The sequence below is a fragment of the Lygodium microphyllum genome, chromosome 13, assembly GCF_053477565.2.
Source record: "Lygodium microphyllum isolate KBCC chromosome 13, Lygodium_microphyllum_v1.1.10, whole genome shotgun sequence".
Lineage (NCBI taxonomy): Eukaryota > Viridiplantae > Streptophyta > Polypodiopsida > Schizaeales > Lygodiaceae > Lygodium > Lygodium microphyllum.
The window spans coordinates 14,244,749-14,258,704 of record NC_141147.1 but is presented as its reverse complement, the minus strand read 5'-3'; the positions used below and the strand labels follow the sequence as shown (position 1 = coordinate 14,258,704).

The 13,956-nt window shown below is 37.6% G+C and overlaps 1 protein-coding gene across 5 annotated transcripts in view; it reads left to right on the top strand.

Moving 5' to 3' along the window:
• Positions 1–13,471: 13,471 nt before the first annotated feature.
• Positions 13,472–13,956, top strand: part of LOC148026360 (anaphase-promoting complex subunit 5-like) — a 158,030-nt gene continuing 157,545 nt past the window's right edge. For all 5 annotated transcript variants that reach the window (XM_087690790.1, XM_087690789.1, XM_087690792.1 and 2 more), the window contains exon 1: positions 13,472–13,781. In XM_087690790.1, coding sequence (XP_087546916.1) covers positions 13,617–13,781 — 165 coding nt within the window. In that variant the 5' untranslated portion in view covers positions 13,472–13,616. The remainder of the gene's footprint in view (positions 13,782–13,956) is intronic.

Here is a 13,956-nt window from a genome sequence, read left to right as displayed (position 1 = left end):
TGGCAATACCATTTTGGGGAGGGGTGTAAGGGATAGTCAACCGATGCTTGATACCTCACTTATTGCAAAACCTTCAAAAGCTTTCATGGCATACTCACCCCATTATCGGATCTTAAGCATTTCAACCTATACTTAGACCAATTCTCAACAAGAGCAAGCCAACGTTACAAGGTAGACAAGACATCTAATTTTTACTTAATAGGGTAAGCCCATACCTTATGTGAGTAATCATCAATGAATGTGACAAAACACTTTGCACCATCTAGTAATTGACAGAGGGCATGGGACTACATACATCTAAATGAACAAGAGCCAAAGACTCACCCATGTGCTTCATGCCAAACTTCTCATGCATACTACATGTCTACCTACCATATAAACAATGATTGCAAGACTCAAAACTCTTATAGTCTAGGGGTGGAAGATACTACAAATTGATAAGCATTTTTGTTCCTTTCAAATATGTGTCCAAGGTGATGATGACAAAGAGATACATATGGAACTACATCCATAGTCAAAACATGGTCAATTGACCCAAATACAAGCAAAGGATAGAAGATTCTAAACTTAGCACTATATGCAATAACAAGATTCCCATGGAAAATCTTTCATGAGGAATCACCAAAAGAGACAACATAACATGCATCATCCAATGTGCCAGTAGTAGAGATAAGGCTCTTTGTGAGTCAGTACATGACTTATATCGTGAAGAGTGACATGCTGCATCAACCAAACACAGCTAGACATAAATACCAATGATCTCCAATGCCAAGTCATTACCCACCAAACGAACAAATATAGTCATATTGCAATAGAAGTGAAACCACTCTCTATGAGGGGTCACATGAAAGGAAGATTCTGAATCTATCACCAACACTGAGTGTATCCTAGCAAAAGCATCGGCCAACTCTATGAAGGATCTAAAGAAGAAGTTACCAAGATACGATCATCAAATACATCAGGATGCACTGCATTAATCTCTTTAATCTTGATACTAGACTTGCTAAGCACAATGTTGCACTCATCATTATTGTCCTGCGCTTTACCCTTTCCCTTTTCCTTGCGCTTGTCTTCGCTCATATTATAGCATTGTGGCCAAATATGACCTACTTTTTTGCAATAATGACAAGTAAGACTAGACTTATGACCACGGGACTTATTACAAGGTTATCCACGTATCCTAGATTAAGATATGTTAGAGTCTCTACCATGGCCATTTCCATCTTGCTAGCCTCTCACAATCAATGCATGTGACATGCGTAAAGCATCCACATTCCTTCTATTCACCTCTTTTTTCAAGAGGGCCTTCTCAATATTACACAATTTCAACCTATTCTTAACACAGAGAGCTATAGAGAACATGTCTCATGACTCAAGTAGAGTATTAAGCAAAAATAAAGGATGCAAAGTATCCTTGAATTCAATCTCCCGTGAAGCTAAATGGCTGATGATGGAGTGAAACTCATTCAAGTATGCACATATAGAAGTCCCTTCCTTTATGTGAAGGTCCATCAACTATTTCAATCAATACATTTAAGACGCATGACTTTGCTTGTCATAAAGATTCTTAATCTATGTCCAAATCTCATATGAAATCTAATTTTTAGTTACAACATTGTAGTGAACCTACTTAGAGAGTGACAAAATGATTATGGACTTGCAAGCTCATCCAGTTTATCCCAATCCTCAAGCGCAATCTTTTCGGGTTTAGCACTCCCATTTTTTAGTGGTCAAACGTGCAATTTTTGCACTAAAACCTGTCATATTTTGGTCTTCCAATAGCTATAATTGGTCCCATTCAATTTCTCAATATTGAAGATACCACTCGCCATAATGAGACCAAGAAAGTACACAGAAGGGCAAGATAGAACATTTTAATACCCTACAAATCAGTCCCAAAACCATTGCTAAATTAAGTGGGAGATAGGAGATACTACCAAAGTAATGGATTATTCACAAACTACCTGGTGACTGCCCTTAAATAGAATGTATAGAGCTAAAATGACAAGTTGCTATAATAAATTGCAACAATATGCCAACAACCAATTGTGAGCAACCAAGAAGTTAGGAACAATCGACACTAAAGACTATCACAACTACAGTGTGTCAGAAACCATATAGGTAATAGGCATAGACATCATGCACAAGGTAGGTCTCAAGGGTAAATGAAGAGAACCGCCAGATACATAACCCAATGAGCAAAGCTCAAGACATAATCTAGAAATATATAAATACCACTGACAACACCCTAGTAAACATAAGTACTAGGTCCAAGCCGAGAGATCAAATCAGACCATGGTAGGGTAACTACATCAAATAAATATCAAGAGAGCATGTACATGTCACAATGAGTCCCACTATCTCATTGTAATAAGCTCAAGCTCAATTGCATAAACCAAATGCTTTGTAGTACATCAAAGTGCCAATGTGGCTCAGTACATAAAGCCAAGTAGCTCCCACTAAAGCAAAAGTTGAATGTCAAATGAGCAAGCCAAGCTCAAAACATCATGTGAATGGCATCCAGGTATCCAAGATCCATAAAGCATACATCCAGAAGCATTAAACCCAAGTAGTGTGAAAGACTTTAATTGTAGCATCTAAGTAGCATCCAAGGACAAGAATGTCAACCAATGTCAATGCATCCAATCTCCAATCTCAGCTTAGGAGCATGTCATAAAAGCATGGGAATGACATGATAATGTGTGCCCAATATTGAAGTATTTGTATTCCGAGGCAATGTTACTCCCAAAATATCCCAATTACATTAATTTATCTCCTAGGAAAAATCTTTTGACTTGGGAGATGGCCAAGCCTAAATGCATGTCCACGGACTTGTAGCTACAACATTTCATCATAAAACGCCTCTATTCAAGGCTTTCCTCTCGGCGAGGTATATTTGTTATTCCATTTATTAGCAAAGAGGGGTAAAAATCCCTTACCTACCTTTTGTCATTTTACTTATAATGCTAGTTTGGAATAACTCCCCAACGTAACACACAAGAACGACTTGAACCAATATGTGGTACCCGAGTAGCTTCAAAGCATAATGAGCATAATCTTTATCAAACAATTGCTTGCTATCCACTATGAATAGTAGGGATATGACAGCCAAAATTGAGTGAATGAAAGCTCAATCGAAGTCCAAAAGCATTCTAAGACATGTGTCAAGCATCCCTAAGCGTTTTCTAAGACATGTGTCAAGCATCCCTGAGTGTTAAGCAAACATTCTGACATCAATACTAAGCCTCAAAAGCATCAAGTGACAAGAGACATATGCTTTTCTCATATAAATGACATTCAATCTTGTTATTATAGCAATGAAATCCTTGAGAAAACTAAGCCAAAGGTGTGATTTGGCTCAGACCAGCCCAAAAGCATGACCATACCATCTAGGCACCAAAATAGTATCCTCGAAGCATGAAACATGCATAATGGAATTTATTGTTAACTATCCAAATAAGAATAGTTATGTTGTGTGTGAAAGAGATAATAGAAAACTGCATAGAATCAACTCTGTCAAAACCTAGATTTGTAGCTCTTGTCACACTCTTCATTTCTAGCTATAGAACGCCTAAATCCGATACCATATGCAAAAGTTATGGCTAGAATATGATAGTGCTGTCAAGCTGCCATAGTTGTCATCCACAACTTCTACAACATGCTCTATATCCACTCAAAATGGATAAAATGGTTGCTCCTTAGCTCAATAATCGCTCAACAAGGCTCAGTTAAGCATTGGGAATCTCCTCAACAAGCGTGGAGTGAGCTAGAATAAGACAGAAGAAGGAAAGACTTGATGCATAGCTTGAGAGAAAGAAACAATGGCTACTATGAAACCTTGAGTTGAGGCTTTGAATCTATGATGAAGAAAAGGATAAAGAAGCTCCTCGAATGGTTGGCTTTGATACGAGTTGAAGGGAGTGAGCTCAAAGTGGAAGCACGTGAGTGAAAGCAAGAGCTATGGTGGAAGGAGCAAGAGCAAGAGAGAGACACACACAAGATGTGGAAACTCCAATAGTCACAATGTGTGACAGGCCTTTCCTTCATTCAAATGTCACTGAAAGAATAAATAATGAAGTGATAGCAATGGGTACTCGCCACCTGTAGTATACAGGAGTGTGGGTATTGTCAGTGTAGTAATAGACGAGTGGCCAAACACAGGCGCCTTTACCTCCAACACTAGCCTTGTAGCAATTAACACTACTATATGACTTATACTTCAACTTGTAAACCCACTTAGTACTAATGGCCTTTTTACAAGGAGACAAGCCACATAAGAACCAAGTATATATTTTTATAATACCACCATATTTTGAATACATTAATAGCCATCTAATTTTTTTAATTTTATGCCTCATCAAGAGAACAGACGCATTCTCATCATAGATTGAAAATAGCCAATGCATAACAATCTAATGCATAAAAGGCACTATGAGAGCTAAAATGAGTGCAATTGGACAATTGCCATTCAATGTTTGGACTAGCCATTTTGCCATAGCATTGGACTACTCAATCTCTACTTTCTTATGAAGAAGCATCATTCACATCTACATCAAAGGTAGACTAATTTATATATTCATGAGAATTTATGTAGGTCAAAAAAGTGCCTCATTTAATGCTATATGTGACTACATACCTCTAAAGAGAAGGAACAAAGTGTCATAGATATCCTATGAGCATATATTTGTCTCATTGATACATGAAAGTAAAGATGAACAACATCTTCCATAAATACTACATCAGGACGACGAACCAAAATATGATTAGTTTATGGATGGTATAGCTTATAACCTTTACTTTCATTATGGATGGTATGGCTTATAACCTTTACTTTCAGTATTGTAATCAACCAAAATGCATTTCATAGCCTTATCATCCAAATTCTTACATTGTTGCACGAGTAGTAAAGCATAAGCCAAGCAACCAAAATGGACAAGTGAGCAATATATGGCTTTTTGCCAAGTTTGGTCATATGGAGTAATATACTACAATGACTCAATAAGACACCTGTAAAGTACATTAAGTTACATATGAAATAATCTCCAACTAGAAACTATGTGGAAAAGCTTGATTTTTAATCATACGTTGTGCCATGTCCATAAGAAATTTGTTATTTCTCTTAGCTACACTCTTTTATTATGGCATATATAGTACTATATAATGGTATTTTATCCCATATTCAACCAAATATGTATTAGATACCTTAGACTTATGCTACCTCGATCAGATTGAAGAATGCCTACTTTACACGCCAACAAATTTTCTACCATGCTTACAAAACTGCATGAAGCACAAAAACACTTCAAACTTAGCTTTCAAGCCATACATCTATGCATGCCTTGAGTAGTCACCAATGAAGTCATGAATGACTGATAGTTGCTAAAAGATAGTATTTGCATTTGACCACCACAAACATCATTACATGTAATTTGTAATCTATGAACAACTTTCACTAAACCATTTATTGAAAAGGAAGCACACTACATTTTACTCAATTCATAGCCTTGGAAATGTGTTTTATGGGTGCCTCAAGAGTAGACAATGAAGACACCATATTAGATATTTTCAAGTGCATCAAACTAGTAAAATACAAAAGAATAAAATCTTCACACCAAAGTTTTTTAGCTTAAACGACTTACAAATATAGAACTATAGATGCCATGTCTTCACGTGTTTACCATAATTACAAAGCTTATACAACCCATGACATAGTGGATCAAATGTAATAATTGTATCACCACAAGAGAGATCACGAAATTTACATTTGTCATTAATGATCTTTAAAATCAAGAAAATCTTGGTCATTGTAGCAAATAATAGCAAGTTCTTATTAATCTTTGATACATTCAAAGCATTTGTAAATGTGAATGTACTACCACTAATAATAATCAACACAAAATTTCAACTTGTTTAACAAGTTAAGAGGACTTATTGATGATATATGTAATAGTATTGATGCCAGGAGGCATATTCCACGGTGGATTCCGTGAGGTTTTACGGTGGATTCCGTAAACTTAGATGACCGGGGCTCATACACAAAGAGGATTCTTTGTGCGAGAAGTTGATGGGGACGCCTGTCCTTTTCGGGGGTTTCATTAATTTAGTGTGTACATGGGTGATTCCATAGCGGGTGATTCCGCAAAATGCATATTAAATTAATAAACGTTTATGAGTTTAGAGTACGCACTCGTAATAAATTAAGGTTAGGATTTATTTCTAACCAGTTGATTTATTTATGTAGCTGAAGACTGCTAGGTATTCACTTTTGTCGGTTTAATTGTGTTATTTTACTAACGATTGTGAATGCTTCAGTTGATGTGTAGAGATAGCAGCAGTGGCGGAGGAAAGCATTGGAGTCTAGCGGGTTTTCGACCTTTGGACTATATTTTGATAGGCGCCACGCCTATATTTTGTTATGTCTATAGAGACATTGATTATTTATTATTATTTTGTATGCGCTTATGCGCCTGGATATGTTATTTCTATTTGGACATTGAGATTGGGCGTGCCAGACTCTATGGGCATCGTCCATTAGCTTTATTTTCTTATTTTTGGTAGAAAGCAAACTCAAAAGCTAAAAGCTTGTATATTTTTGTAATTGGGCTATTTTTGAGCATAAAGATTGGAAATATACATTAAATACATGCTTTGTGAAGCGCTCACACAAGGCATGGGGGAGATTGAACCCAATTTGTCTCTTGTCTCATGTCGTGCTTGCTTTTACATGGGTTTTTGTGCTAAAAAGTAGAGAACTTTGTTCTTGGGGACCTTCCGGGATTCACCACGTGAGCTATTTGCGTCCGATCTGCGCACCAGTGGTATCCCACCCCGGGGGTATGATGCCAGGAGGCATATTCCACGGTGGATTCCGTGAGGTTTTACGGTGGATTCCGTAAACTTAGATGACCGGGGCTCATACGCAAAGAGGATTCTTTGTGCGAGAAGTTGATGGGGACGCCTGTCCTTTTCGGGCGTTTCATTAATTTAGTGTGTACATGGGTGATTCCATAGCGGGTGATTCCGCAAAATGCATATTAAATTAATAAACGTTTATGAGTTTAGAGTGCGCACTCGTAATAAATTAAGGTTAGGATTTATTTCTAACCAGTTGATTTATTTATGTAGCTGAAGACTGCTAGGTATTCACTTTTGTCGGTTTAATTGTGTTATTTTACTAACGATTGTGAATGCTTCAGTTGATGTGTAGAGATAGCAGCAGTGGCGGAGGAAAGCATTGGAGTCTAGCGGGTTTTCGACCTTTGGACTATATTTTGATAGGCGCCACGCCTATATTTTGTTATGTCTATAGAGACATTGATTATTTATTATTATTTTGTATGCGCTTATGCGCCTGGATATGTTATTTCTATTTGGACATTGAGATTGGGCGTGCCAGACTCTATGGGCATCGTCCATTAGCTTTATTTTCTTATTTTTTGTAGAAAGCAAACTCAAAAGCTAAAAGCTTGTATATTTTTGTAATTGGGCTATTTTTGAGCATAAAGATTGGAAATATACATTAAATACATGCTTTGTGAAGCGCTCACACAAGGCATGGGGGAGATTGAACCCAATTTGTCTCTTGTCTCATGTCGTGCTTGCTTTTACATGGGTTTTTGTGCTAAAAAGTAGAGAACTTTGTTCTTGGGGACCTTCCGGGATTCACCACGTGAGCTATTTGCGTCCGATCTGCGCACCAGTGGTATCCCACCCCGGGGGTATGATGCCAGGAGGCATATTCCACGGTGGATTCCGTGAGGTTTTACGGTGGATTCCGTAAACTTAGATGACCGGGGCTCATACGCAAAGAGGATTCTTTGTGCGAGAAGTTGATGGGGACGCCTGTCCTTTTCGGGCGTTTCATTAATTTAGTGTGTACATGGGTGATTCCATAGCGGGTGATTCCGCAAAATGCATATTAAATTAATAAACGTTTATGAGTTTAGAGTGCGCACTCGTAATAAATTAAGGTTAGGATTTATTTCTAACCAGTTGATTTATTTATGTAGCTGAAGACTGCTAGGTATTCACTTTTGTCGGTTTAATTGTGTTATTTTACTAACGATTGTGAATGCTTCAGTTGATGTGTAGAGATAGCAGCAGTGGCGGAGGAAAGCATTGGAGTCTAGCGGGTTTTCGACCTTTGGACTATATTTTGATAGGCGCCACGCCTATATTTTGTTATGTCTATAGAGACATTGATTATTTATTATTATTTTGTATGCGCTTATGCGCCTGGATATGTTATTTCTATTTGGACATTGAGATTGGGCGTGCCAGACTCTATGGGCATCGTCCATTAGCTTTATTTTCTTATTTTTGGTAGAAAGCAAACTCAAAAGCTAAAAGCTTGTATATTTTTGTAATTGGGCTATTTTTGAGCATAAAGATTGGAAATATACATTAAATACATGCTTTGTGAAGCGCTCACACAAGGCATGGGGGAGATTGAACCCAATTTGTCTCTTGTCTCATGTCGTGCTTGCTTTTACATGGGTTTTTGTGCTAAAAAGTAGAGAACTTTGTTCTTGGGGACCTTCCGGGATTCACCACGTGAGCTATCTGCGTCCGATCTGCGCACCAAGTATTGTCTTGAGGGGTAGGCTCAAAAGATGTGAATAGACTATGTACACAAGTAATATGCTTAGTTGCACCACAATTGAAGTATCATACATTTGAATTCACAATAGACATGCAAGTATCATGTAAAGCATGGTCGTGACTACATTATGTACTTCTTAGCCTCTTTCACAGCCAATTGAGGATAATCCTTGATGACATGACCTTGTGCCTTACAATACCTATATTGAATCTTACTCTCGTTTTCCCTCTCAATAGTGTTTTCATATTTTTGCTTACTAGAAGAAAAAGTAGCTTCTTCTTTACTTTTTTAACTAGCCACAAATGCTTGATATACAACACCTATAATGGACCTATTTTTTCAAGTTTGTTATTCTTAAGGCAAAACAAAATTGATTCATCAAATGATAACGCATTTGGATTTCCATTTGTATTTAAACGAAGAGTAGATGCAAAACTTTGATACAAATAAAAAATACGATTGAGAATAATCTGTTTAAATGAACTGTCTAGCAAAATCTCATTTGCAGCAACAATAACTATTTCTTAAGATCTTTTATATTTGTTTAAAAATTATCCATGGAGTCACCTTCATCGATATATTCACTCTTTAATTTCTTACATGAGCAAGAAGCGTGTGCCTTGTTTCTTCCTTGATACTTATCCAAAACACCTTTAGATACATCACATGATCGAATGTGTGGGATCATAGGACATGTTCAAAAAAAGTAATAGAGAACCAATTGAAATGAATCACATCTATTTTATGGCCTAGCAAAATTATATCTACCTCTAATAGGTGTGATAAATTAGCTTAGGAAAAGGAAGAGGTGTAGCCAAATAGGCCATAAAGGTACATTATATCATGGGGTTTAGATAATTCATTAGCTCTACTAGTAGCAAGCCAAGAAAAGGAGAGGCCATCCAGGTTATGTAAAGAAGTGGTCAACTCACAAGGGCTAGTCTAGGCAATATGGTGCATTAATTAGTCTTGGTAATCAAGCTAAGTGCAACTTCATTCTGCCTGGATACAAAGATTTTCCCACACAAAGTATGGTTATCTTCATAGGAGAACATGTAGATTACCATAGCAGTCTACATAGATGGGGTTGCATCCTTCCATTCAATCATGCAATGTGTGGTTACCACTAGGACTATCATTCACATAGTGGTAATTGCCAATATAGGAGGCCAGAATGAGTATCATACCATAATATGTGTTATCAAACTTGCAAAAAGAGCTACAATTTTTTGTCTTATCTATGAATTCTTCTAGCAAATCCAATTCTAGCCAATGATGTAAAGGCCACGTACCAATGGTGAGTATGCTTCCATTAGTGTATGGGTGTTAAGCTTTAGTTCTCGCATTCAAGCTAGTAAATGAAACCCCACTATCAAAGAGAAAATTCTTGCAAGTTAAATAGCGATTACAAAATCTTTGCTTGCCAAAGGATAAGTTGTAGCGAGGAGGGTTTGCTTGGTAGAAATTTGCCTCCATCCTCGGGAATAGTGATCAAGTAAGAAGTATTACTCACATCACAAACTCAAGAGTAAACACTTAAGAGTGTGGTTGCCATCATCATTAAATGGTAGTAATAGTCATGAGGCGAGCACATGTGGTATGAAACATAATACACCATGTAAGTTCTACATCTCCAAGTGTGGCAAAAACCTAGCCGTTTTGCCGAGGAGAGCATCTTTTTGTGTAATATGTATAATATCAATGCGTGCAATCAAGGCATGAGTCTACTCAATAGAAGGTGATGGTGGTGCTCAAATATTAATTAGAGGAGAACTAAGATTTACAATATCCTCAAGAGCACATGTTTCTGTTGTTTCTACCACACACGAATCTTCCAAAACACCATGAAGACTTTTTTCAATTCCATTACAACACCAAAGCCCCTTTGTAACCAATACATGTTACATTATATAATCCCATAGTAGATGGTTAGTTCCATCCAATTTGTTCTCAATAGACAACATACAAAATAAATCTTCATTGTCAGCCATGGCTATTAATCATATTTGATGCAAAAGTCACCTATACAAATAAAAATATGCAGAAAACCAACATGTGCTATGTATCACAATACAAAGAAGATTGTATCACAATATAATGAGAACTCCCTAGGCACTCCCATGTCAAATATTCTACATATGAATCTAGCTCTTGGAACTAGAATTGTGTGCACGCGCGCACGCGCAACACACACACACACACACACACACACACACACACACACACACACACACACACACACACACACACACACACACACACACACACACACACACACACACACACACACACACACACACACACACACACACACACACACACACACACACACACACACACACACACACACACACACACACACACACACACACACACACACACACACACACACACACACACACACACACACACACACACACACACACACACACACACACAGTTATTAGGAAATTTGACAAGAGCAACACAAAGAGAAAATGAGAACATAGAGGCCACACAAAAGTAAGACATGGGAAATGTTACTATGAATAACCAAAGGCCGTAAATGTTTACAATAGCGTAACATGCTTTTATGAAGTGTGTATCTATGCTTTTTAAAAAGCCAAGGATTCACTTTTTAGTAGACAATAGGTGATCACTATTGGAAATCAAAGTAGAGCTCAATCTATGAACCAACACTGACATGTTTGACAAGTGCAATGAGAGACCATGAGAGTAACAAAGTGTAAGAATTAATTTATTCATCAGTATGATGCTTCTTCTTTTATAAGCAAATATAGAGTGTAGAGAGCCAAACCAACTACCGAATTGGTTCTACCAAAGTTAGCTCCTCTTTTCACCTATCTATCTAAATAGACTCCATTTGACTAAATAGTCTCGTACCTTGACTATAAAGAAGATGTCGACTAAATATCAAACTATTACTCCGTATATCTACTTAGTCTTATAATTTGGCTACTACTCCAAATATGATTGCTTGGTACTCATAGTTATTGTGACCAACTATTGTGATAGCATTGGCCTATTCATTGTCTTGAGTTTCTTCGACTGCATATGCTTGCTCTTTCTTCTTGAAACTTTTGAATAGGAAAAAATAGGGGAAGAGAAGGCAACAAGCTGTTCTTGAAGGTCTTTACCTCTTATAAGGTCTTGGAGGCAATCTCTCACTTGATTCTTGGTCCCAAACATTAGAGGAACCTTTGTTGATCATCAAATAGGAGTTTTGATGGGTTTATGCTATTTACGCGGATTGTTTTGGGCCATGAATAGCAATAAAAAATTAGACAATAAGCTAAAATTGAAGATTTGATGCTTAAACACAGGGCTTCTCTTGAGTTCTCCTACTTGATTCTTGATCTTTACCTTTGGTAGACATAGTATAGACAACAAAGTTAGAGTTTTTTCTTGGATTTGGGGCTCCATCTATACCATGTTTTGCTACCATAATAAAGACTAAAGAACTCAATTACTAGGCACATGGGAGCACCATCCCCCTTTGCTCCAAATGTTTCTTTTGGCATATCCCATGCTTTTTTAGAGGTATTAGACTCACCAATGTGGTGAAGATAGTCATCTTCTATATAGAGCACTAGTGTGGTTTTTTCATCCTCAGTGGTCCATATATCCTTTTCTTATGGAGCTCTCCTACATTTATCCCTTCCATTTGCTACATTCCACCACCCCTTATTGACGAGTTAAAATTTTGTCTTCATAGACCAAGTATGGTAGTTAACACCTTTAAACTTCATGGGTCACTCTTTCTACGGTTCCATGCTAAACTTTCCAAAGTTGAAATGAAGTTCTACTCTCAGTGGAAAAACCCAATCTTTTTAGTGAAAAGATCCATTGGTAATTAATGAGTGGAAAAATCCACTATTTGTGAGGAGATTGGAGATTAGAGGAAGATGATCATGCCATCTAAATAGATGAGCGTAAGAAACTCCATGATGTCTTCTTGATAGGAATTTTAGAGAGTTGTGAGATAACTATAGTTTTTAGGAAGAAGAAGAGGAATAAATGTTCAAAATATGAAGTTTTTTAAAAACTCTAGCTATGGTAGCTTTGATAAGCTTTGAGTACTTTAGTTCTAGAGAGAAAAATTTTGAGAGGGCTCTTAGCTAGAGATAGCGAAGTGCAAGCTTGGCATATCAAAGCCCTAAGATAGCTCAAGAAATGATGCATTATTGAGAAACAAAGAGTAGTACGGATTTGACTCTTACAAAAATAGCATCTATTCCTATAAAGTCAGCAATGTTGGAGCTATACTAAAGCAATGTGGTGATTTGAAGTACTAGGACAAAAGCATGTTGAAGTGAGGAAGATGTCACCAGAGGGTTTTGCAAATCATGAAGCTAATTTAGAGATACTAGTCCTTCATTGGCTATGAATAGGTGCAATAATTAGGTGAGAGATTCTAGGCTTTCAAAATTGAATTAGTGGAGTTTAATCTATGAACCAACAACGAGAGAGTGTAATGAGAAACAACGAGAATAAAAATGCAATGCAAGAAGCAATTTTATTAATAAAAAAACTACAGTCTAAAATACCATGAGCAACTTGAGTGGTCACACCAAACGTGGCTCCCCTCGCGACCATAATAGAAATAATCCATATGCTATTAGATTTTCCTCTAATTATAGTAATGATAATATCAACAATTACATAAGAGATAGAATATAGGATGTGATAATCACCGATATAGCTTAATAATATTTAAGTGAGAGGCCACACACTCCATGTGTTAGTAAAATTAAAGGGCAATGCCATGCGAATTATAGGCCTCAAGGTGAGAGGACTATAGTAGGTTGGATCTTTAGGTGATGATTAAAGTTTCTAATGACACGATGAATACCCATGGTTGCCTAATGATGCGTAGGCGGGAAAAAGAAGAGCATATGAAAGTCGTGCATGATCGGGCTACTCTCCCTAGAAGAGAGAGCAGAGAGAGAGGGGGAGAGGGGGAGGGTGGAGGTTTCCGTTCCTCAGTGCCGCAGAAGCATTTGGGAGGAGCATCATGGCTTCCGGCCCCGGTGGCAGTGGATTCCTCTTAACCCCTCACAAGCTCTCCATGTGCATTCTCCTTCAAGCCTATGCCCTCCCCTCGAGCTCCTCTCCCCCTTTGCGTGTTCCCACGTCCGTCCGCCACAGGCTCGCTCTGTTCGTCCTCCAGACGCTCAAGGTTCTCTGGGTCTTTTACCTTCATTAATCATTCTGTGTTCAAGCATTCTTTTCCCACAAATTTGCCCGCATTAGTAGCCGTGTGCAAACCTATACAGACTAGATTCGAGCAGACTTTCATCTATTGAAAGGCCATGTATGCACAGCATTCAGCGCATTAATGTGCAATTTGCAAT